The 26152-nt window shown below is 34.7% G+C and overlaps 2 protein-coding genes, 1 long non-coding RNA gene and 1 pseudogene across 8 annotated transcripts; 2 read left to right on the top strand and 2 right to left on the bottom strand.

Moving 5' to 3' along the window:
* Positions 1-42: 42 nt before the first annotated feature.
* LOC140990988 (2-Cys peroxiredoxin BAS1, chloroplastic-like) lies at positions 43-3486 on the bottom strand (annotated as a pseudogene).
* Positions 3487-12568: 9082 nt separating this feature from the next.
* Positions 12569-16657, top strand: LOC140991845 (ABC transporter G family member 22-like). Of its 4 annotated transcripts, none has more exons than XM_073462005.1 (10): positions 12570-13128; positions 13275-13332; positions 13554-13789; positions 13946-14101; positions 14244-14427; positions 14577-14885; positions 15086-15394; positions 15533-15817; positions 15909-16016; positions 16104-16657. In XM_073462005.1, exons 2-10 carry the CDS (start codon positions 13330-13332, stop codon positions 16323-16325), a joined length of 1812 nt encoding a protein of 603 aa, XP_073318106.1. In that variant the 5' UTR covers positions 12570-13128; positions 13275-13329; the 3' UTR covers positions 16326-16657. The 4 variants fall into 4 exon arrangements, with proteins under 4 accessions (XP_073318104.1, XP_073318106.1, XP_073318107.1 ...); XM_073462006.1 differs by having other exon boundaries at positions 12572-13128; positions 13275-13343; XM_073462003.1 differs by lacking the exon at positions 13275-13332 and having other exon boundaries at positions 12569-13128.
* On the bottom strand, positions 15700-17837 carry LOC140991846 (uncharacterized). Its single transcript, XR_012177965.1, has 3 exons — positions 17618-17837; positions 16707-16930; positions 15700-15838 (listed from the first exon to the last, which is right to left on the bottom strand). It is a non-coding gene; the product is annotated as an uncharacterized lncRNA (long non-coding RNA).
* Positions 17838-19381: 1544 nt separating this feature from the next.
* Positions 19382-24130, top strand: LOC140956289 (calcium-transporting ATPase, endoplasmic reticulum-type-like). 3 transcript variants are annotated; one of them, XM_073413005.1, is made up of 8 exons: positions 19382-19400; positions 20071-21634; positions 21713-21834; positions 21928-22206; positions 22291-22674; positions 22765-22874; positions 23096-23324; positions 23410-24129. In XM_073413005.1, exons 2-8 carry the CDS (start codon positions 20164-20166, stop codon positions 23977-23979), a joined length of 3165 nt encoding a protein of 1054 aa, XP_073269106.1. In that variant the 5' UTR covers positions 19382-19400; positions 20071-20163; the 3' UTR covers positions 23980-24129. The 3 variants fall into 3 exon arrangements, with proteins under 3 accessions (XP_073269106.1, XP_073269105.1, XP_073269107.1); XM_073413004.1 differs by lacking the exon at positions 19382-19400 and adding an exon at positions 19410-19665 and having other exon boundaries at positions 20105-21634; XM_073413006.1 differs by lacking the exons at positions 19382-19400; positions 21928-22206 and having other exon boundaries at positions 20164-21634; positions 23410-24130.
* Positions 24131-26152: the final 2022 nt, after the last annotated feature.

Raw genomic sequence — 26152 nt, 5'->3', positions numbered from 1 at the left:
AAATAAGTTGTCAAATATCCTCTAATGAATTTTCACCATCAGTTTAATATCAATAAAGTATTGATACCCAAACATTATTTATGAATTGTGATAAAGTATTTCCCAAGATACGAATTCTTGGTTTGCAAGTTCGTGCTGAAAGAGGCATTTACATTTTCCGTATTAATAACAACCAGATTGTCAAAACTCAACAAAGAATTCTATAGATACATGGTTAAATGGGAGAAAAAAAAAACCAATGACCTCTCCAACTGGAAAATTACACGAATAGTTGAGACTTTGAATAAATTCTCAACCTAAAGCGCAGCAAAGTATTCCTTCCTGAGAATAGGATCCGGCTTCATAGATTTCTCCCCTGGCTTCCATCCGGCAGGGCATACTTCGTCCGGGTTCTGTTGCACATATTGCAGAGCCTGCACAAGAAACATACTAATATAACTTGGATCGACAAAGTACATGGGGGTAAGAAGCTGGCTGTAACATATCCATCGGATATTTATCCTGTAAACATGAATCTTATCATGTTTTATGAATTCTTTTTTAATCACAAAGCAGCGGGAGATTTAATACCATATTCATTTCGTTCGTATATTTTACATCACCTGAAGAGTTCTCAACGTTTCATCGACATTTCGGCCAATTGCAAGGTTGTTGATAGTAGAATGTTGAATAACCCCTTCCTTGTCAATAATAAAAAGTCCCCTTAATGCGATCCCCTGAAATGGTAGGAACAACTTATCAGGATATCTTGAATCATTGCCCTTTTCTTCTCGTTCATCCTAAGAAAATGGTAAGATCATGATACTAAAAATGGATAGTTCAATCAATGATCAGACGTTAATCTATCAACTTACTACGGATTCGCGCCTCACATTCAAACGTTTACCAGTTATTATTATCTAAGAGTCTTCTGGTTCTATAATAAACATCAAATTTAACTTTCCCATGATACCCTTATTTTTATCACGAGGAAGAATACATCAAAAAATAAAACTCATCCAACCTGATTACATTTTGTAAAAATTAATTTATATAAAATAAATCTTTGTATATTCTCAAAGAAGAAAAAAGGTCTATTGTATCAAAATATAATATTATGTGCATAAATTGCATGCCACAAATCAGTAATATATAGTGTGTACCTGATCTGGAATCAACACGCCGTATGATTTTGAAACCGATTTTGTCACATCGGAAATTAACGGATACTGCAAATCACCCAAACCCCCAGATTTTCTCTCTGTTTGAACCCATGCGAGGTGCGAAAACTACAAATAAGGTTAAGTAATAAGTGAACAAGTCAATTAACACAAAAAAAAAAGTCACAAATTCATTGAAAAATACTAGTAACCTAGAACTCTAGACCATATAAAATCAATATGGAATGTACACAAAAATATTCACTTAGGTAGATACAAGAAAAAATGTTGGAAGACTCACCACACTGTCTATAGATACACCCAATATTTCAGTGTTCACCTTCTGAAATTCGTTGTATAGGTCACTGAAGGCAATAATTTCTGTAAAATAAATAGTGAATGAGTCGAATATGCATCAATCAACAAAGACCACTAGCTCAAAGATGAGGGAAATGATAAGCCACAGATTCAAGAATCAGATTCACCAGTGGGGCAAACAAATGTGAAGTCCAGAGGGTAGAAGAAGAGAATAACATATTTTTTCCCAATATACTCGGAGAGTTTAACCTGCCGTAAAAATTAATCTCGGTAAGTAATAATATCCATACAAATGAATAGGAGATATTGCACTATGTTGCACATAAGGTGGTCAAAAAATGATTTGAGTTGAGGTGGAGCTTGTTTCACACTTCAAACAATCCAAAGGTTAAAAAAGAGGTGGAGGCGACTCTTGAGTGTCTCATTTCATAAACCTTTTATTGAACATCTTGGAAAGTAGTCTCTAAAAGAAGTATCACCGAGTCTTGTCACTCCCATGAAGGGAAACAAACATGGAGGTCCCTATGCAGACACACAGATGGAATATGCAACACAATGGTCTGATCAAACCAAACAAGACGTTGAACACAAAGCTCCATTGTTAAGTGCATTGCCATGGAAAAACTCTTGTTAAAAAAGAGTATTTTTTTAGAAAAAGTGGTGATCAGCTGAACTTTTTATTTAGAAAATGCTTAACGAAAGCAAGATAAAAAATCCAAAAAAAGTGTGACTTAGGGCTTCTCTTTCAAATTCTTTATTTTTTAAAATAAAAGTTAATCTACAATGCATCAAAACATTAAACTACTGATACTTTTCTTAAACAGGACTTCGGAAGCTGCTTAGACTGGATTTGGATAGAGAACCTACATTAAGAAAACATGTCATATTTCCTTAAAAAAATTATTTTCTTAAAGAACAAAAAGCTTTCTGTCCCACTACTTTTCTGCACGTCAAGAGAATGTCAACGATCAAACAAGGCATTCTAGATCATTTTACCTTGATAAATTCCTGATCAAAAACAGCCTCAGCCTCAAAGTCTGGAGCTTTATTTCCAACCAGTGAAAGTTCACTCTGTCAAGATAATTCATTCAAGAATTACAATTGGCGCAGATCACAGGTAATACATTTGAATTGGAAATGGATAAAAATATCTGGGGAAAAAAAAAGATATATTCATTTGCTCTTAAAATCCTAAGAACAGGACCACAAACTTTGGTCACAAGACATATATACATACAACGGCTTATTTAGACAAGAATAATGTAGTTATGCATTGTAGTAAAGTCGCATTTTATGATTAAAAAAGTTGAATTCCTACATCAATGAACTACATTCTGAACTTATTATAGCGATGGATAACACGGAATATTTCACCCTTCGTGTGGACAGTGCCCCATGTATAGATCACGGTCCAGATTTAGCCACAGATACTTGGGTCCACTTTTTTTTAACATCACAAATGTGGCTGAATCTGGACCATCCAAATCCTGTGAGGATCGAACGTTCCGGATAATACAAGCAGTAAAATTCATCTCAAAGTCGGACCTTTACAAATAGAATTACAAAAAACAGCTACGGGTCTAGATAAAGCAGGGGGTCTTCCCCAAAACAAACTTACAAATCGTAACCCATTTCAAGATTGAAGCAAATTCACAGATAAAGAAAGGGGAAAAAACACAACTGTGAAAAAGAACAAGAAAATCAAAGAGTGACAATGACAAGACTTACAGCACGGGCAACAAAACTGCATCTTTTGGAGGAAGAAGAAAGCAGGGTAGATGGGATAAAAAGGATTTGCTAAGTCCAGCAAAAGAAGAAGAAAGGTAAGCTTTGGTATTGGCACTAGGATTGGCAGGGAGAAGAGCAGCCATTGAAGGTGGCAGCTGAGCGAGCCATTTTTGTCTGTCGAATGCTGTGAATTCGCAGTATAAAGTAGGGATCGATCAGGGTTCTAAGGTTGAGACTAGTCGGTGAGAAGATAAGTTCGCGCCATGGAGTAGTCACTTTGTGAGGGCCAGTGGTGTGTGACTTCGGAGGACTATCGGCTTTTATAAGCATTTTAGGGTCTTATGAGTGTGCGGTTAAGTGTGAAAATGTGTGCAAATCAATGGCGCAATTTATATTGGAAAATGTTTGACTTGTGTGCAAGATGAACGCGACCTGGATGCGTGGAATGTCAGACCGATCAAGGCAAAATTGTCCACCTAGTTTTTGCTATTTTCCTGAATGTTTATTTTCGAAAATTAAATCTAGATTTTTCTGGACGTGACTTTCCACCGGCCTGACTGTTGATGCTCCAGCTGAGCAATCTTTGCATTTCGGATGGTCATTCTGTGACCGTTCATATAGAACTCAAGTCTCCTATGGATAGACACAGTCTCGAGTCCGCCCTACTACTTTGCTCCAACTCGTGATAAAGTTCAGGTATTTCTTCAATTCATCAACGTTACTGCTGGTTGTCTAATTGTATCCCGAGAAATTGTCATCCAACTTAATTCTCGAAGCATATTGGTTTCTATTTGACTTTTGTATCTTTTAAAATTTTATCGTACTTTATTACTTTTTCGAAAACTACGATATTGTGTAAAAAGTGGAGTTGGGATAGGTGATCGCTGATATCTCTCGAATTCATTATTTTTTATTTTATACAAATCTTTAAATTTGGAATCATATTTTTGTATACATGATTTGAAATATTAAGTTAAAAACTGCCATTAAAACAATGATTATAAGCCAAAAACAAAATATAGACAGATTTATTTCAATCTAATCTCATGAATTACACAAAAATTATGATGAAACCATCTAACGAATAAGTTTTGTGAGGTGTATTTCCAACCTGACCGGATCCAACCCATGAAAAATATTATTTTTCTGTCGAAAATGAACATTTGTCAAATTACATTAATCATCCCGTGAAATTTCATAAAATCACATGTATTAAACTTAAAGGTTGTTAGATTATGTTTATCAATTTACAAAGCTTGCTTGAAAATAATGACGACGGACTCCAATTTAATTGTATATCAGCCTGGAACTGGATCACATTTGAGACGGTTCAACCAACCCAGCCCACTACTTCACTGATCGGGCCCATCACAGAACTCCAGGTAATAAGTTGACTGCAAATAAAATATTACCATAATATTTTCCACAAATTCTCTAATGATTTGTAAGGAATCATTTAACTTTGATATTACAATTAACAAAATATAGTTCGGTCATCGATCTGCGCCTGTCTTTGTACATTTGGATACAAAATTATCTGTTTCTGAAACATGTAGTAAATCTTTTAATCCATTATTGCCGCAAATGCTTTGAATCTTAGACGAATCGGATGATATTGTATATCAGATTTCACACACCTTTATTTGTAAACTTTAAGATTTTGTGTCGTCTTCTCTAAGAGCTAGCGAAACAATTACGACTCTACATATTGAATTGCTTTTTCTCAATATACCCCAACAATTTAGAGATCCGAGAGCAGGGGCGTAGCTAAGATTTTAAAATAGGGTCGGCTGGACATTGAAAATGTAAATATTATTTAATGTATTTTTAAAATTTTTTTGTTATATTTTGTATAATATAAACTAGATAAATTTTTAAAATCATTTTAAGAATTTAATATATCAAAATACAAGATAAATATAATTTATAATAATGAACTTTTTAAATAAATTCATAGTAAAGTAAGTAAAAACATTGAATGTACATATGACATTATTCATTCAAATAATTTAGTTATACAACTTTGTAATANTTTAACATCACAAATGTGGCTGAATCTGGACCATCCAAATCCTGTGAGGATCGAACGTTCCGGATAATACAAGCAGTAAAATTCATCTCAAAGTCGGACCTTTACAAATAGAATTACAAAAAACAGCTACGGGTCTAGATAAAGCAGGGGGTCTTCCCCAAAACAAACTTACAAATCGTAACCCATTTCAAGATTGAAGCAAATTCACAGATAAAGAAAGGGGAAAAAACACAACTGTGAAAAAGAACAAGAAAATCAAAGAGTGACAATGACAAGACTTACAGCACGGGCAACAAAACTGCATCTTTTGGAGGAAGAAGAAAGCAGGGTAGATGGGATAAAAAGGATTTGCTAAGTCCAGCAAAAGAAGAAGAAAGGTAAGCTTTGGTATTGGCACTAGGATTGGCAGGGAGAAGAGCAGCCATTGAAGGTGGCAGCTGAGCGAGCCATTTTTGTCTGTCGAATGCTGTGAATTCGCAGTATAAAGTAGGGATCGATCAGGGTTCTAAGGTTGAGACTAGTCGGTGAGAAGATAAGTTCGCGCCATGGAGTAGTCACTTTGTGAGGGCCAGTGGTGTGTGACTTCGGAGGACTATCGGCTTTTATAAGCATTTTAGGGTCTTATGAGTGTGCGGTTAAGTGTGAAAATGTGTGCAAATCAATGGCGCAATTTATATTGGAAAATGTTTGACTTGTGTGCAAGATGAACGCGACCTGGATGCGTGGAATGTCAGACCGATCAAGGCAAAATTGTCCACCTAGTTTTTGCTATTTTCCTGAATGTTTATTTTCGAAAATTAAATCTAGATTTTTCTGGACGTGACTTTCCACCGGCCTGACTGTTGATGCTCCAGCTGAGCAATCTTTGCATTTCGGATGGTCATTCTGTGACCGTTCATATAGAACTCAAGTCTCCTATGGATAGACACAGTCTCGAGTCCGCCCTACTACTTTGCTCCAACTCGTGATAAAGTTCAGGTATTTCTTCAATTCATCAACGTTACTGCTGGTTGTCTAATTGTATCCCGAGAAATTGTCATCCAACTTAATTCTCGAAGCATATTGGTTTCTATTTGACTTTTGTATCTTTTAAAATTTTATCGTACTTTATTACTTTTTCGAAAACTACGATATTGTGTAAAAAGTGGAGTTGGGATAGGTGATCGCTGATATCTCTCGAATTCATTATTTTTTATTTTATACAAATCTTTAAATTTGGAATCATATTTTTGTATACATGATTTGAAATATTAAGTTAAAAACTGCCATTAAAACAATGATTATAAGCCAAAAACAAAATATAGACAGATTTATTTCAATCTAATCTCATGAATTACACAAAAATTATGATGAAACCATCTAACGAATAAGTTTTGTGAGGTGTATTTCCAACCTGACCGGATCCAACCCATGAAAAATATTATTTTTCTGTCGAAAATGAACATTTGTCAAATTACATTAATCATCCCGTGAAATTTCATAAAATCACATGTATTAAACTTAAAGGTTGTTAGATTATGTTTATCAATTTACAAAGCTTGCTTGAAAATAATGACGACGGACTCCAATTTAATTGTATATCAGCCTGGAACTGGATCACATTTGAGACGGTTCAACCAACCCAGCCCACTACTTCACTGATCGGGCCCATCACAGAACTCCAGGTAATAAGTTGACTGCAAATAAAATATTACCATAATATTTTCCACAAATTCTCTAATGATTTGTAAGGAATCATTTAACTTTGATATTACAATTAACAAAATATAGTTCGGTCATCGATCTGCGCCTGTCTTTGTACATTTGGATACAAAATTATCTGTTTCTGAAACATGTAGTAAATCTTTTAATCCATTATTGCCGCAAATGCTTTGAATCTTAGACGAATCGGATGATATTGTATATCAGATTTCACACACCTTTATTTGTAAACTTTAAGATTTTGTGTCGTCTTCTCTAAGAGCTAGCGAAACAATTACGACTCTACATATTGAATTGCTTTTTCTCAATATACCCCAACAATTTAGAGATCCGAGAGCAGGGGCGTAGCTAAGATTTTAAAATAGGGTCGGCTGGACATTGAAAATGTAAATATTATTTAATGTATTTTTAAAATTTTTTTGTTATATTTTGTATAATATAAACTAGATAAATTTTTAAAATCATTTTAAGAATTTAATATATCAAAATACAAGATAAATATAATTTATAATAATGAACTTTTTAAATAAATTCATAGTAAAGTAAGTAAAAACATTGAATGTACATATGACATTATTCATTCAAATAATTTAGTTATACAACTTTGTAATATAATAATTATCACTTAATTTGATTATTATTTAGTATTAATATATTTTTAGTTTATTCAATATATTTATGTAAATACATACTTAGAATCAGACCAACACAAATATATATATGAAGTGTAAAATTAGAATGAGTAAATATATAAATTAAGATAACCACATAGATATAGAATAAGCTCAAATGTTAGATTATTTAAAACTCATAGAAATCCATGTATAAAAATTTTGCTCAATGATTAAAATTCCTAAAATACATAACTATATATACACATTAATCTCGAGATTAGGCTGAGCTAAAGCTCACCCTAGCCCCTAGCGAAGCTACGCCCCGGTCCGAGAGATCGTCGTCCCTACTTCTGACTTGTATTACCTTTTCTTTTTATTAATTATGTCGACTAGTTTATGCATCTTTTTGTTTTTGGTCCAATCACGTTATACACTTACCATAGTATGTAAATACTTTTGTTCCCGGATTTGTCTGTTTTTATATGAACTTGAACTCACACGTCTCCCATGACTAATTAACGACGTGTATACATAATTAGTCAAGTATATATAATATAGAAACCCTATAATTTCCGAAAAACTCAACCGATGCAATCAATAATTTTAAATTTCAACACAATATTTGTTAATTCTGAGATAGCTAGGTTTTTTTTTATTATATAATGTCACTGATATATTAGGCATAGGATAAATGTTGTCGCATAAACATATATCTTCTAATTTGAAGGTGTCCGCCCGCACGTGCCGTGCTTGACAAATGTTTGAATCGTGAGACGGCTGAAAATTAAACATAGTCCATTATTAATGATGGTTAATCACTCAATTTAATTTCTTAAAGCTTTAAATTTCTCACGAAGGTAGATGACTCAATTTGATTATTCAACTCATTATTGAAGCTCAAATTACTTACAAAAGCTCAAGCCCGTTACACACTCTTAAAAAATCTATAAATATGGAGACGACTTCATTATTCAAGGTACACTCTCATTATTTTATGATTAAACTTTTTAACTTTCAGAGAGCATCTTTAAATTATTTTCCGACTTGAGCGTCAGAATTTTTACGCCAGACAAACTCTGACGTCTCTGACGTTTGTTTGTAATGCAAGTGATAACCTACAAAATTTTCTTTCTACCGACAACTTAGATCTGTTTACGAGCTAGTTGGAGTACAATTAGTTGGATCCTAATTACATTTTTTGGCAACAACAATTACTAATTATGACCCCTAAAAAAAGAATGAAAAAGTGTGTGGGAAAATTAATGAAACGAAACTTTCCAAGAGAAATTAATGGAACAAACGTGACTTGGAGAAGTAGCTGAGCAAGAATGTAAAGTTAAGATAAAATAAATAATAAATTACGTTGCAATCATCGAAGAATCGTGACTATTTCACGTGATATTTTGGTACCAGGTGTGTGGCGGAGCAAGCAGGCGCTGGCCACCATGCTTACACCGTCCCTATCACGTGGATTGGCCGGCACCGCCCCTTCTGCTCCACCTATATCAGCTAAATCTGGTTTTGACTTCCTTTTTTCCCCAGAAAAAGTCAGATGAATATTATCCATTTTTCATACCAATCAAATCAATAAAAGAAACAAAAAATGCTAATCACGCACGGTTGTATGCATAGATTCCACGTGAGTTTTCGATAGCACCGACATATGTTTCAATGTGTATGTGAAAAAATGACATTTTCTCAAACATCTTTACTGTAAAATTTTCCTCATGTTCTTCGAAATTACGTGTTTTAAATAATATTATTACGATATTCAATTTTTTTTTAAAAAAAGTTTTGAGCTCGATACTGAACTAATGTCATGTGAAATCTGATTGTGATAATTTGCTCAACATCCTCACAAGTTTGATTTAATTAAATTTTTCATCATAAATCAATTTATTATAACGATCGAATTCTCAATATGATCAATCTAGACATTTTGCAATGTTAATACCGCGAGCATTCATAATATAAATATAGTAAAATTATGTTGCTCACAAAGTGACAACATTATAAGTAAGTTTGTGAGACTGTTTCACATTTCTTTATTCGTGATATAGATACTTCTACTCATATTTACGATAAGAAGTAATACTTTTGACATAAAAATTAATATTTTTTCACGAGTTACTCAAATAGAATGTATGTCTCACAGAATTAATCAATGAGACCGTTTCACATGAGTTTTTGTGTTTTTTTATATATATTTTTTGTGCAGTGAAGTTTGAACTATATTACACAAGAATTTTTGTAGCATTTAATATCAGTTCACATGTCAATTGTATATATATATATATATATATATAATTTTTTCAAGTAAAATTGTAAATTTTATCGTTCGAGATACTTTAAACATATGCATATTCAAATTTTATATTATTTTGAATCTTAACCTACCTTTCACTATAATTAATCACCTTAATAATAATTCTAAAAACAAATAGAGTGTGTGTGTGTGTGTGTGTGTGATTTTGATTGGTTATTATGTGAGGCAAATCTAAAAGATAGAAGTGGTACATGATTAGGAAAGAACCAAACGAATGCCCTATAAATGAGGAAACTTCGGAAGAAATTTGGCCGCGATTTGATTCTTGACAACACTTCACGTCCAGGCAGGGCATACATGGAAAGCACCTAATTGATCATTAAAAAAAAAAACTATTAATATTATCAAAATTTTGATTAGATATATATGAAACCTAATTATACATTTACGGAAATAAATATCTCATTGGAAGAAAAGCGTGGCATATAAATTAGGCATTAAATTAAATAAGTAGGTCTCTTGCTGTGAGACGGTCTCACAAATCTTTATATGTGAGACGAGTCAACCCTACCGATATTCACAATAAAAAGTAATACATTTTCATGGATGATCCAAATAAGATATTCATATCACAAAATACGACCCATGAGACCGTCTCACACAAGTTTTTGTCTTAAAAAAAAATATATATCCACTAATCTTTGTGTGATATTTCATGCTTTATGAATACATACGGATATAACTTGTTGGTCTTCAAGTCAATGTTTGACAAGTGAATCTCGTACCAATATGATTAAGATAAGTGACGGAGTCAAGGGGAGGCGGATAGATGCGACCGTCTTTTTTCAATTTTCTAATTTAATAGATTAAGAGATCTAAAATAATTATATTTTTTTATTTTCATCATAATATTTGTTCTTCTTTTCTTTTGATTATTGTAATTTTAGTCATTTTCATCGAGAATGATGATATGACATTACACACGTCAGCACTGTATTGATGACATATCAGCTCCGCGTTGGAAAAATATTAAAGTTGCCAAAAAAACAAATATAGCGGACTAAAACTTAACTTTGACAGTGTAAAAGATCAAAATCGTAAAGAGACAAACATGCATGACCAAAAAAAAACACACACACACAACCTTCCCTAAAATTTATAAAACTTTAGTTGAGTTCAAATATGTTCTTAGTAGAGTTAATTTGATATTACGCAAACTTTAATTTGATAGTATGCAAACTTTAGTCACTTGGGTCATGCATTCTTGGACCAATTTGGATACAAAGAACCCCAATTTAATAGAATTATATTTTACTAAACCGAACTTTTTAAATGTGTTTAAAAACACATAAATAGTTTTAATATTTGAATAAAAGAGTGGAAATGAAAATTTTAATACTTTTCAAGTGAGTGAAAAAGCTTAAGGGCTTAACTTTTTGCTTCTGAATTTTGGTATTGTAAATATTTTAAATTTTGAAAGATTTTTTGCACCACATCAAAATAAATAAATAAATTAATAAAAAAGTTCTTTCAAGATAAGAACACACGTGTTCAAACACATTATATATATAAAACAATTGTGAGTACCAATGATGTGTCACTCACTTATTGGATGTATAATTGTTCTATGTTTCATTACGTCTAATAGGTGAGCGACACCTNATCAAACAACGTAAACTTAATTTAGGACTCTAAATTGATTGAAATTCAATTTAAAAAAATTAGGTTTCCAGTGTAATTTTAGCAACCATAATTTATTAATTTATATTTTTAAAATAGCCGATGCTTATATTTGATTTGAAATTCTTCATTTTAAAATGTAAATTTAAATCCCTCTGAATTAAAATGAGGGGTATTTGTGTAACTTCAAGATTCTCTATCACTGGCCCTTATAAAAGAAAGGCAAGCGCGCGAGTTCCCTTCAGATCGAGACTCTTAGCTTTCTTTCATGACATAACCTTTCTCTAAATTTAGTAAGTGCACTAATTGAATACATGAATTTTTTTAAGGAAAAACTAGGATACCGTTTCTTGTTATAAAATCCCATATTTTAATACAAACATTTACCAATTTTACAATCTTGAATTCTCATGATTGCATGCAGAAAAACGATCCACTGTTTTGGCGATGGAGAAAACAAACTCTACAGTCGGTCTTCTACGAACAAAATCCGATCAGTTGATGGAGACAATGGCGGAGGTACTGGCTTCAATGAATTGTCCATTTTCATCCAGTGAAGCAGCTGCGGCGGAGGCGGCGTCTGGCCAAGAGGGTGGTGGCAATCTGTCAAGAAAGTCAAGCAAGAGTCTCCTGGCAGCTTCACCTGGGCAGAGCGGGGGAAGTACTGGGAAGAACACACACAGTCGGAAGTCGAGAAGCGCACAGATGAAAATCGAACTGGAAGATTTGAGCAGCGGCGCCGCCTTGAGCCGAGCTTCCAGCGCCAGCTTAGGCTTCTCTTTCTCCTNATATATATATGATTGCAAATGTTTATAGCCATATTTATCAAATCCGGGCCGGGTTTGATTTCTCTGCTCCATTTTGTAATTTGTACCATATTTCAGGTCATATATATAAATATGATGTATAGTAACCACCATGGACAACATTCTTGCTCAACAACCGTGTAAAAATAAGCTGTTTATGTACCTTGTATGGATATGGGCTGAGTAAAAAGTAATTTCTGTACTTTGTATGGGTATAAGTTGACTTTCATGTTGAGCCAGTCTACGGTCTATATATGATCCTTACAATAGAAGCCAAATTTAGGGAGAAAATAGATTTAGACGAAGTAATAATTATATTATACTCTACAAAGTTTCCAATAATATGAATCTTTTGGGGAATAATTATATTATCCTCTACAAGTCTCTCGTCTACCCTATTCTCAAGGCAAGTTATCCTGTCCCCAAACAATGAATCCAGTAGAAATTATCATACGCACTGTTTTCTTTGGAAGTAGAAATGTGAAATTAATTATAGGTTTTCCAAAATCTCTAAGTAAAATACACAAGCTAACTGAAATTTCAATAACTTTTTTTCTTGCAAGGTGCAGAAATTGCTTGTTTTTGGCATTTTTTAAAAATTTATGTCCACCTAAAAGTCATATTTATCAAATAGTATAAATTTATTTTTTAAAATGTCCATCTGATTCATTTGTCGTGATTGTATAGTGCAGTGCAGTACCTGCGCTTCATGCAAAGCATGAAACTGCATGTGTAACATTTCTGTACAATGTGTTGCTTAAATTTATTAGCAGTTGAAGATCTTGAGGCAGGCAGGCACAGGAAGAAATTTCACGCAGATCCCACATTACCAATCTACCTCAAGGTGTGTAATACAAACCCGTAAACTAGATATGTGTGTGTGTGTGTGTTTTTTTCATGTTGAAAACATCGTTACCTGATGATCATATTAGACTCGATACCGAGTTCAATAGTCGAGCCACGATTGATTGATATTATGTATTTGGGCAGGAAGGAAACGACGGTATTTTACAGATCAATACGACTTATTCATGAACATATCGCTATGGTATCTATCAGGTTCAGTCTTGTACAGAATTTCATTTTATATGGCATCTTTGTACAAGACTTCCCTTGAAACCAGAACCAAATATATAAAACAGTGTTGAAACTCAAAGGACCAACAAAACCACCAAAATGATAAGATAATAAGGTTGTAGAGATGAATGTAACAGAAGTTTCCTTATTATAATTGAGTGTGAAAACGACTATTTTCAATCATGCATGCAGTTCACGAATATAACATACAAGTTGGTTATCAAAAGAATAGCTTCAACGGTGGAGAAGGATATTTTGAATGGAATTACAGGCTCAGTTGTTCCAGGGGAAGTTTTAGCGTTGATGGGACCATCGGGATGCGGGAAGACGACATTACTGAGTCTACTCGGAGGGCGAGTTACAGAGCACTCAATTGGCGGTTCTATAACTTACAACGATCAACCATATTCGAAGTCACTAAAAAGCAGGTGAGCATCAGCATACTTAGGTAATATTTGCAAATGTTACGGGAACAATAATTTTACTCACCAGAAATTAATATACCAACAATTTGATACTCTGAGGGATCAAGAATTGATCAAAGAAAAAACCTTGTAATGAAATACATTACCTTGTTGAAACAGGATCGGGTTCGTGACACAAGACGACATTCTATTCCCAAACCTTACAGTAAGAGAAACTCTAACGTATGCAGCTCGACTACGACTTCCAAGGACATTAACAAAAGATGAAAAGGATAAAAGAGCCATGGATGTTATACACGAGCTGGGTCTTGAAAGGTAGCTACAGCGGCTTCCTCTGACAGTTTAATCTTAAGATCACTTATATTGTACTTCTTAAACAGAAAAAAGATGTAAATTACTCTGAAGCTAGCTTTACAACAAACCTGACATAGATCAATGCAACGCTGAATTTGACCAGGTGTCAAGACACAATAATTGGTGGCTCCTTCGTTACTGGCGTTTCAGGTGGAGAAAGGAAGCGTGTGTGCATCGGAAACGAGATAATAATCAACCCGTCCCTGTTGTTTCTCGATGAACCTACTTCTGGTCTGGATTCTACAACAGCTTTAAGGATAGTCGAGACCTTAAATGACATAGCAGAGGTAGCAATTCTAAATTCTTTCCCCGACCCAAACTACAGTCTCCAGTTGTATTTCTATCGATCTTAACACTCTTATCTCTCTCTCTTTCATTTTGAGGATTCCAATTCCAATACTGTAACTCCTATATAATATGTCCAATACTGTGGCAGGCTGGAAAAACAGTAATTACCACAATCCATCAGCCATCAAGCCGACTTTTCCTTAAATTTGATAAGTTGATTTTACTTGGTAAAGGGAGCTTGCTTTATTTCGGAAAGGCATCAGAAGCTCTGGTTTACTTTACTACCATAGGATATTCCCCCCTTATAGCAATGAACCCTGCAGAATTCATGCTTGACCTAGCAAATGGAAATGTAACAGATATTTCCATCCCATCAGAATTCCAAGACAGAGTGCAAATGGGAAACTTCAAAGCAGAAACCAAGAGTGGAAAGATTGACCCTGCAGTTATACAAGAGGTAAAATATATTTTGATACAAAAAATGAAAAATTTAGACTAGTGGTAGATTGATTTTTTTTTTAAGTCGCTAAAATAAGCAAACGATAATGTGGTAACATTGCGCACTCTTTATTTAGAAAGAAATTTTTGATATTTTTTTAATTACGTCGCTAAAATAAACAAAAAATAATGTGTTAACATTGCACGCTCTTTATTTAGAAAGAAATTTTTCTCATCCAGTATCTCGTGGAGGCCCATGAGGCACGAGTTGCTGTGCATGAGAAGAAAAATATTATGGAGCCAATATCAATGGATGAAGAAATGAAGTCTAAACTAAATTCTTCCAAGAGAGAATATGGAGCAAGCTGGTATGAACAATATTCCATATTATTTTGGAGAGGACTTAAAGAACGGAAGAATGACTATTTCAGCTGGTTGAGGATTACTCAGGTTCTGACAACAGCAACTATTTTGGGATTGTTGTGGTGGCAATCTGGTAGTGATAATCCCAAAGAACTTCAAGATCAGGTAATATATATTAAACTTTTCAAAATCATTAGTCGCTAGTATACAAATAAAATTACCCAAACTAAAACAGTATTAGTAGTACTTGATCCCCCTTGAAACAAGGTATCCTTCATGATCTAAAACGATATTTTATTGCAGGCTGGATTACTGTTCTTCATAGCTGTTTTCTGGGGGTTTTTCCCAGTCTTCACTGCCATATTTACGTTTCCTCAGGAAAGAGCCATGCTAAGCAAGGAGCGAGCAGCTGACATGTATAGGTTAAGCGCGTATTTTGTGGCTAGAACCACAAGTGATCTTCCGCTAGACCTGTTACTGCCAGTACTTTTTCTTCTTGTTGTATATTTTATGGCAGGCTTAAGAATGAATGCTGGCTCCTTTTTCCTCACGATGATGACAGTTTTTCTTTGCATTATAGCAGCTCAGGTGTGCCTTTCTTCGATTTACCTGATCATCTCAGTACTTCAACAAGATAATTCCCCACACAAGATTTACTTAACACGTATTTTTGAAATAGGGACTTGGGCTAGCCATTGGTGCTACACTATGGGATTTGAAAAGGGCAACAACCCTGGCCTCAGTCACTGTGATGACCTTCATGTTGGCTGGGGGATTCTTTGTGCAGGTAAGTTCCAAATTTTAAAATACAATGTTGTAACATCTTCTAAAATACATCAAATTCAAAAAATGATATGTGATTAATAATTTGTAGAATGTCCCGGTGTTCGTATCATGGCTTCGTTATCTCTCGTTTAACTATCACACCTACAAGCTTCTACTCAAAGTGCAATACCAACACATCAGTCACTCGATTAATGGGGTCAGAATAGACAGTGGTTACACGGAAGTTGGAGTTCTGCTAGCCATGGTCTTTGGCTACCGACTCCTAGCATATTTATCTTTGAGAAGAATGAAAATCCATCCAGGAGCTTAGATGTTCTGGCAGCGATACAAAGATGGTTACAGAAGAACCGATGTTTTGGTTTCAAGACTTTTGACAAGCGATCAGGACAAGAAGAAAAATGAAGCATAATTACTTCGTTAGATATTGGAACTTTTCGCCTCTTAAATAGGTTCTAACTCCAAGTTGGGCTTAGGTTAAGAAAAGTATGTATTGTGGAGTCGTTGAAGACAAATTTAGCATGAACTATGTTGTACAATGAGGCTGTCATTTCATTTTGGCATGAATTGAATGACATCTCCTAGAGAATTAGCCGTTAACATATAGTTGTAAAGTAGTTGATAGACTTTTAAAGAAGACTCCAACAAAAGGTTATTTACTAGAATATATAAAACTCAAACCGCCATATAGTACCTCTATCTGCATTTATCACCATTCTGTCTACATGGACCAAAAGGAGCAGTTGACAATTGATCGCATGCTCTTGCTCATCATGACCATACAGGAGCAACTAACGGCTTTCTGTCCAAAAGCCACATATTTTCTTCAATTTCATGAAGAATATTACGCCAGAGTTCTAGACAAACCAAGTAGCCGAAGAAGAGCTGCATCGAGAACAACATTTTTCTTTTCAAATCCTACATGAAATCGCAAAGAAACATAAATCAACTGAATCTAAACAAGCAAAGCAAATCAATTTTTCAATCCATCAAAAACCTAATCAACTGAATCTAAACAAGCAAAGCAAATAAATTTTTCAATCCATCAAAAACCTTTTGAGGGTCTTACGTATATTTGTTAGCTCGCAAAGCTTTAATTGATTCACGATCTTTCATCTAGCTAGTCATTCTCCAACGGTTTAAGGAAAACAAATTGTTGGAGAAAATCAATTACCTCCATTTTTTTGTTCCCTTCATCTTATTTCCCCAATAGACTGAAATTTGAAATTGTTTTCAAAGAAAATAGTATTCTTCTACGTTCCCAAAACATAAAAAGCAAAGTGCATATGCATTGATTACATCAAATGTAAGGATTAGATCTATCTCATTTGACAATATTCCATCAGAGAACACTTTTTTCGAGTAAATAAAGAAACTAATAAAATCTCTTACCTAAATCTGCCATTACTCTGTGTGCTCACGTAACTCCTGAAAAGGCAACAGATATAACACCTTGCCCTGGAAAGCAACTATCCCCCACACAAAGCAAGCCCTTTATAGCCTAAAAAACCATTAAATGTCCAGAGTTACAAACTAAGATTAACAAGAACAACTTTTCATTCATGGCTCGGAAAGCCGCAATGAGTAACAAATGGATTAACTTACAGTTGTATTGAATGGCATTCCTAATAAGCCTTTTGGGGTATTGCGAGGGATGGGGCCGTAGCTACCACTATCTCGAGCCAGGGTACCGCTTATGTGTCTTTGGGGTCCCCACCTGTCATATACAGAAGACGGGCAAGGTACAAGAACAATCCCAACATTCGAACTAAAGGAACAGTGACAAGAATACGGAAGGAGAGAGAGTGTGTGTGTGTGTATTAGAGTGTCATGTGATTGAGTTTAGAAGATTAGGGCTGGGAAAATATACCGAAATATCGAAATATCGAAATACCGTACCGAAAAAATACCGAAATTACCGAAAAAATCAATATACCGAAAATTTCGGTACGGTATGATACCGTACCGAAATTTTCGGTATCGGTATCGGTAAGTAAATATTTTTTTTTTCCGAAAATAAATTTTTTTTTATTTTTTTTTAAATTTAAGTTCGGTATACCGAAAAAATGTCGGTATACCGAAAATATTTTCGGTATACCGACATTTTTTCGGTGTCGGTATGGTATCCGGTATGAATTTTTTCATATCGAAAATTCGGTATACCGAACATTCGGTATACCGAATTTCCGGTATCGGTATCGATATGGATTTTTCCATACCGATATTTACGGTACGGTATACGGTACCGTGGTTCGGTACGGTATACCGTACCGTACCCACCCCTATAGAAGATGCAACTTCTAAATTAAAAAATTAACAAGATAAAAAAAATAAAAAATAGTTTTTTTAAAAAAAATTTATATTTATCGTCGTTTTTTATTGTTCGTTCACAATCATATATTTATAACAAAAAAATTAAATTTTTATTAACAATTTTTTTTTAAAAAAAAGTTGAACAAATTATAAAAGAAAAAGTAATAGTCATTTTACTCCCACAATATATATTTGTAACTAAAAATAAAATTGTAATTTTAAATTTATTATTAATCACATATTTTAATATAAAAAATATAATTTTGATTTTAAAATAATTAAAATACAAATTTAAAAAAAAATTAAATAAACAGTATCCCACAGCAGAGGATCTTGATCCTGACCGTGATTTGTCCATGTGTCACGGGTCAATGGCACCCAGTGGTAGGTTGCCATGCTGTCATGGGCCACACACATAGATATTTTATATATACGGAGAAGTCGCTAATCATATCCACGACTTCACTCTAAAAAATTGTTTTCGAAAAACATATTTAATGACCGCAGATCCGTCATTTTGTAATTCCTTTTGTACTGATATTATTTTATATAAAAAGGAAAAGTACAAAAACTGATTTTTTTTTTTTGGAAATCCTAATATAGGTGTGGGGAGAATTTGAACTCGAATCGAGAAATCTTAGGTGAGATCACTCGGCCAAGAGCCCGATCTCACATAAACTGATTATACTTTGTCAAAAGTTGTGAATTTAATCTTTTTTGAATTAGTCAAAAATTGAATTGAGAATAATAATAATTTCTAACAAGTTATAAATAATGATAAAAATTTGTGTGAGACGGTCTCACAGATCGTATTTTGTGAGACGAATTTTTTACTTGTGTCATCCATGAAAGAGTATTACTTTTTATGCTAAAAATATTATTTTTTATTGTGAATATCGGTAGGGTTGATCCGTCTCACAAGAGACCTGCTCATAAATAATTAGCTGATAGCGTGTTGTTTTTGTTTATTTTGAAAAAACAAAAACAATACTTTTTTTCCAAAAATAGAACAAAACAACATAAATAATCTCACGCTGATTTAAAAAATTGGATGTTCATGCTCATAAACAGCTTGGTGCGTCTCCATTCCCACTTCAAAAGCAACGACTGCTGCCAAAATTGAGTTCCTATTACGCTGTTCTTTTGCTCTCTGTATCTTTTTTCTTTGGATTTTGGATTGTTGTATGCTACTTGGATCATCAACATGTATTAGTCAACTTTTTTTTGTGGTTGCTTTTTCTGAAAGCCAACTGACTTATCTTCCTTCTCACGCAAAACCGTTTATTCCTAAAATATGCTAAAGACTGGATCTTTTTCACGCTGTATGCCATTTTCGGTCTGTAAGTGGAACTTGTGTAGAATGAATTTGTCTTGATTGCTTTAATATATTTTCGTTTAAGTATCCATTTGATTTCTCGCTTATTTATAACGTTAAATTAAATTAAATCATGGGCGACCACCTTCTTTGGTTTCCTTTCCAGTGTCCCCCCTCTGTGTGTTTCTCTCTCTCAGAGTTTGATGGAGAGGCAATAAATTGTCATAATTTGTGAGTTTACTGATATACATTTATTGAGATCACTTGTTGGAAAATTTAAAGCTGTACCCGTTTATTTTTTTCCTGTTATATTAATTTCGTTGGCCCATATTGTGTAGGTAAGTGTTGTCAATTGATAAAATGGGCTGTTCCCCTTCCGAATTTAGTTTATTTTTGCGATAATTACGTTTATGTTTTCCACTGTATGCAGATAATCCACTGTATGGATGACTGGATTTCCATAGGGATATGAGTTTTGGGATGAGATTTAGGAAAGTCGTGTGAACTCGTGTCTTGGAGTGAAATGGAGGAAATTTTAGCATTCAAGGCATGGTCATGGTCTGTTGAGCAATGTTTGAAAGAGTACGAAGTGAAACTTGAAAAGGGTCTAAGCACCAGCGAGGTGGAGAACAGGCGAGAGCGATACGGTTGGAATGAACTTAAGAAAGAGAAAGGAAAACCCCTTTGGAGACTCGTTCTCGAACAATTCGATGATATGCTTGTGAAGATACTCTTAGTCGCAGCTTTCATTTCATTTGTTCTGGCTTACTTGCATGGAAATGAGAACGGCGAGTCAGGGTTCGAAGCATACGTAGAACCTTTTGTGATCGTCTTGATTTTGATCCTTAATGCTATTGTTGGTGTTTGGCAAGAGGGTAACGCTGAAAAAGCGCTTGAAGCTTTGAAAGAAATGCAATGTGATTCTGTAAAGGCATTGAGAGATGGATATCTGGCGCCAGATCTACCCGCACGTGAACTTGTACCAGGAGATATTGTAGAATTACGAGTTGGGGATAAAGTTCCGGCGGACATGCGAGTTGCCGTTTTGAGAACATCGACCTTACGAGTTGAGCAGAGTTCACTGACTGGTGAGGCAATGCCGGTCATGAAAGGAACCAATCCCATATTCTTGGATGATTGTGAGTTGCAGGCCAAAGAGAACATGGTTTTTGCTGGAACGACAGTTGTTAATGGTAGTTGCATCTGCATCGTTGTGAACATTGGAATGTGCACCGAAATTGGCAAGATACAGACACAAATACATGAGGCATCGCTGGAAGAAAATGAGACCCCTTTGAAAAAGAAGCTAGACGAGTTTGGTAATAGGCTTACTATTGCAATTGGCCTCATTTGTCTCATGGTGTGGATAATAAATTACAAATATTTTCTCACATGGGAGGTTGTGGATGGATGGCCTCTTAATTTCCGGTTCTCTTTTGACAAATGCACTTATTATTTTAAGATAGCAATCGCTCTTGCAGTTGCTGCCATCCCCGAAGGTCTTCCTGCTGTAATTACCACCTGCTTAGCACTTGGTACAAGAAAAATGGCCCAAAAAAATGCAATAGTGCGGAAGCTTCCTAGTGTGGAGACCTTAGGATGTACAACTGTTATTTGTTCGGATAAAACTGGTACATTGACAACGAATCAGATGTCTGTGACAGAATTCTTTACATTGGGACGGGACCCTACAACGTCAAGAATTTTCCACGTTGAAGGTACAACTTATGATCCTAACGATGGGGGAATAGTGGACTGGAAATGCTCTAATATGGATGCCAATTTGCAAGCTGTGGCTGAAATTTGTGCAGTTTGCAATGATGCTGGAATATTTTGTGATGGTCGTTTATTCAGAGCAACTGGACTGCCAACTGAAGCAGCTCTTAAGGTTTTAGTTGAAAAAATGGGAATTCCAGAGAGTGAGGTAAGGAACAAGGTCCGTAATTCGAAGATTGTGTCAAGCTATTTGATTGATTGCAACACAGTTAAACTAGGTGAGTGATCATATCCCATCATTTCTGTTGAACCTTTTTCTGCGACATTACTCCATATTTAATCACTTTTAACTTTAGCGTGTTGCGAGTGGTGGAACAAAAGATCGAAAAAAGTTGCTACACTTGAATTTGACCGTGTCCGTAAATCAATGAGTGTTATTGTCCATGAGCCAAGCGGGCACAACCGACTCCTTGTCAAGGTAAACTATATTTGTTTAAATATGTGAGTTCAAAACCATTTTGGTAGAAAAACTAATGAGATAGGGTTGCCAAAATATTGAAAATTCACACAGGGTGCGGTTGAGAGTCTTTTGGAGCGTAGTTCCCATGTCCAACTTGCTGATGGATCTATCATTCCCATTGACGATCCCTGTAAGCAACTGCTTCTATTAAGACACCTGGACATGAGTTCAAAGGGTCTGCGATGCTTAGGTTTGGCTTATAAAGAAGAACTGGGGGAACTTTCCGACTATTATTCTGATAATCACCCAGCCCACAAAAAGTTACTTGATCATTCCTCCTACTCCATTATAGAAAGTGGACTAATTTTTGTAGGGGTGGTCGGCCTAAGGGTATTTTCATCTTGCTGCTGTACATTATTGATGCATCATAGCTCCTTTATATCTTTCTTACACCCTTCACTGGCTACATAATAGGACCCTCCTCGTGAGGAAGTTCACAAAGCAATTGAGGATTGCCGAGGAGCAGGAATTAAGGTCATGGTGATCACTGGAGACAATAAGTCGACCGCTGAGGCTATTTGTCGGGAAATTCGGTTGCTTTCTGAAGCTGAGGATATACGAGGACAAAGCTTCACCAGCAAAGAGTTCATGTCCCTTTCTCGCTCACAACAACTTGATATTTTGTCAAAACCGGGTGGCAAGGTTTTCTCTCGAGCCGAGCCGAAGCATAAGCAAGACATTGTGAGGATGCTAAAAGATATGGGAGAAGTTGTCGCAATGACCGGGGATGGTGTCAATGATGCACCTGCGCTGAAACTTGCTGATATTGGAATCGCCATGGGAATTACTGGAACTGAGGTAATCGTGCCATTAGGAGCTGAGTTTATTTTTATCGATCATTTATTTTCTTTTGCTGATTTTGTCTCCTTCGACATCATTTCTTGTTAGGTTGCCAAGGAAGCTTCAGATATGGTTTTGGCCGATGATAACTTTAGTTCTATCGTGTCAGCAGTTGCAGAGGGTCGTTCAATCTATAATAACATGAAAGCTTTTATAAGGTACATACTTTCTTTTTCTAGTTGAACTACACTATATTAGCAAATAATCAAGGATAACATGATAATTTGATTAAGTTAAGCGCGCCACAAAAATGGAAAATTGTTTCACTTGACCACAAATATCATAAGGACGCAGAAAAGATTGTAAATCTGCAAATGTACTCGTACTTTAGCATCTGATAATTATCCAGAATCGCCATTCAAAATGATTGTTTATGTAGGTACATGATCTCATCAAATGTTGGAGAGGTCGTATCCATATTTTTCACTGCTGCTTTTGGATTACCAGAATGCATGATACCGGTGCAACTACTGTGGGTGAATTTGGTTACAGATGGCCCACCTGCAACGGCCCTCGGATTCAACCCTGCTGATGTTGATATAATGCAAAAACCACCCCGGAAAAGCAATGATGCTCTAATCAATTCTTGGGTTTTCTTCCGTTATATGGTCAGCCATTTTACTGTGACTGTCGTTTTACTAGAATGACGACAATTTTTTTCATTTCATCTTTCGTTTATATACATTCGACCAGGTGATTGGTTCATACGTTGGCATTGCTACGATTGGAGTATTCATCTTGTGGTACACTCGGGCTTCATTCCTCGGGATAAATTTAGTTGAAGATGGGCACATGCTAGTTGAACTATCTCAACTTCGCCACTGGGGAGAATGCTCTTCCTGGTCAAATTTTACAGCTTCTCCATACACAGTTGTTGGTGGCCGTTTGATCACTTTTTCAAATCCTTGCGATTACTTTTCTGTCGGGAAGGTTAAGGCAATGACACTGTCTCTCTCAGTTTTGGTTGCCATTGAAATGTTTAATTCTCTGAACTCTCTCTCAGAGGACAACAGTTTGATCCAGATGCCGCCATGGAGTAACCCTTGGCTTCTTTTAGCCATGGCGGTCTCTCTATGCTTGCATTGTTTGATACTTTATGTGCCGATTCTTGCAAATGTGTTCAGCATCGTTCCATTGAGTTTAAACGAATGGCTGTTGGTACTCGTGGTTTCAGCTCCTGTTGTTCTTATAGATGAAGTACTTAAATTCGTGGGGAGGAGAAGGAGAAGATTATTGTTGGTTACCAAAGCCAAGAAAGAATGATTGATGTGTTTCGTTTTTGTAGTTGACGAGTGTAGAATACAGAGCTCTGTACTGTTTATTCTGTTTGTCATATGTTTGAGCAAAGAACGAATGATGTAATTGATTCAAAGTAACCACAGTGTGAAAAATGAACATTTTGTACTTTTTTTTAAAAAATCTAATTGAAAGATAATCGAGTTTTTCTATTACACGAATTAGCATATCGTACGACCATGAACACAATTGGCACCATTCATTTCACGTGACCCATAAAAGGATCAATTTGAGCCACATATTCAAAGAACGTAGTCCGTTTACTTTAATTTGTAATTTAATAATAAAGTCAAAATTATTAAAAATTTAAAAGAACAGGCTGCCACGCCTAGCTACTTTCAAACGTGATTAAGTAATTAACCCGTACGTACGTTACTCTCTCTTGACTAATACAAAGGATGTGGATCTAGAAAATAATAAATCGGCTTTTTATTTTTATGAATTTTAATATATTATTTCCAAGAAATTAAATATTTTGATATCAAAATTTTACATTTGCTTCAGTCGAGAGAGCTGATCTTCGAATTTTCGCAGCTGAGTGGATCGGGTCGATGCTCTGAGTTCTGCACTGAAATAGGGTTAGGGGGCCAGAGAGTTCTTAAATCAGTCTGGAGACCAAAATTAAGAGATATATATAATAATGCTAAGTGAACAAAAGAATGTGAGTCCATAAAATCGTAGACCAATATCTAGTATTTATAGATGCAGGAGGAGTTAGTTACCTTATGATAGTAGAATTATTGTTGAGATTGAACTCTACTTGAGATAAAGACATCATGCAGTAGGACTCGGTGATCATTACGGCTAGGACTCTCGATGACGGCTAGTACTTTTGCCTTGTCTCGACGAGATTTGATCGAATCCCGTGTTTATTGGAGTTTGTACTTTATCGACGAAGATATCTCCACACTCACTAACTACGTTAGAGCTCGGACTTCCCGGCTACAGTGGGCTCGGACTTCTAGTAAACAATTCGAGACTTTAATAAACAGGGGTTGAGAGGTCCACATAAATACGGAAGATCGTCTTCTCCATGATTAGTCAGACAAAATTTAGATGCATAAGTTATAAGAGAAAAAAGGAAAAAAATAAAAGTTGGTTTGATCACAAATCATGGCCATTAAGTTGAGATAGTCGAGGCCTGATGCGTATATAATTAGAGGATAACGTGATGAACTGGTACTAAAGGACACTTGAATTAGGATGCTATTTGTGATTTTAAAATATATATATATAATAATGTGTAGATTTTGTCAAAAAAAATTGTTTTTAAACCTTTAAAAATTGATATTTTAAAGAGTAAATCTCTAGTGAGACTGTCTCACAAATCTTTATCTGTGAGACAGGTCAACCCTACCGATATTCACAATAAAAAATAATTATCTTAGCATAAAAAGTAATATTTTTTCATGAATGATCCAAATAAGAGATCTGTCTCACAAAATACGATCCGTGAGATCGTCTCATACAAGTTTTTGTCCATTTTAAAATATTTGTTTTATTTATCGTGTTGGATACATTTAAAATAATACTCGATTATTTATCACGTACATGTGAATAACATAATACAACGTGCCTTGAAAACTATAATTACTTATTCAATTATCTTATTTGTTTCATGATTTCACCATACTGTTTTGGATTGGTAAATAATTATTGCATCACGTAAACTTTAATGTTTATATTCAGAAATAATAGGTTTTTTGTGAGACGGTTTCACGGATTTTTATCCGTGCGGCGGGTCGATAATATCTATATTTACAATAAAAATTATTAATAAAAAGTAATATTTTTGGTATAAAAAATAATAATTTTATAAGTGATCAAAATAAAATATATGTATCACAAAATTGACTCATAAGATCGTCTCACATGAGTTTTGTGTTTAGAAAATGCATTGATACAATCATTTTACATAATTGGATAAGAAATTTAAAATATGGTAAAAAAAAATGAGAGAATTTTATAAAGAGGAGCGAAAAGGTATTTTAATTAATAATAAAAATATAAATGAGGATTATTATTATTAATTATTAATTCAGAAATATAACATTTTAACAATTGTAGGATTACCAAAATAACCTCGATCAAAAATTGAGCAACAGAAGAACGAATGATTAAACAGCTATTGATATTATAG

The sequence above is a fragment of the Primulina huaijiensis genome, chromosome 13 (genome assembly GCF_012295235.1).
Source record: "Primulina huaijiensis isolate GDHJ02 chromosome 13, ASM1229523v2, whole genome shotgun sequence".
In the NCBI taxonomy this organism is placed as follows: Eukaryota; Viridiplantae; Streptophyta; class Magnoliopsida; order Lamiales; family Gesneriaceae; genus Primulina; species Primulina huaijiensis.
This window is presented reverse-complemented; position numbering and strand designations above follow the sequence as displayed.

Coding starts and splice junctions, on each gene's coding strand:
- LOC140991845 (XM_073462003.1), top strand. CDS start 13,033: ATGTGTTGCTTAAATTTATTAGCAGTTGAAGATCTTGAGGCAGGCAGG. Junction 13,129..13,553: donor CATTACCAATCTACCTCAAG/GTGTGTAATACA, acceptor TCATGCATGCAG/TTCACGAATATAACATACAA. Junction 16,017..16,103: donor CTGGGGGATTCTTTGTGCAG/GTAAGTTCCAAA, acceptor AATAATTTGTAG/AATGTCCCGGTGTTCGTATC.
- LOC140956289 (XM_073413005.1), top strand. CDS start 20,164: ATGGAGGAAATTTTAGCATTCAAGGCATGGTCATGGTCTGTTGAGCAA. Junction 21,835..21,927: donor ACAACCGACTCCTTGTCAAG/GTAAACTATATT, acceptor AAATTCACACAG/GGTGCGGTTGAGAGTCTTTT. Junction 22,875..23,095: donor AACATGAAAGCTTTTATAAG/GTACATACTTTC, acceptor TTGTTTATGTAG/GTACATGATCTCATCAAATG.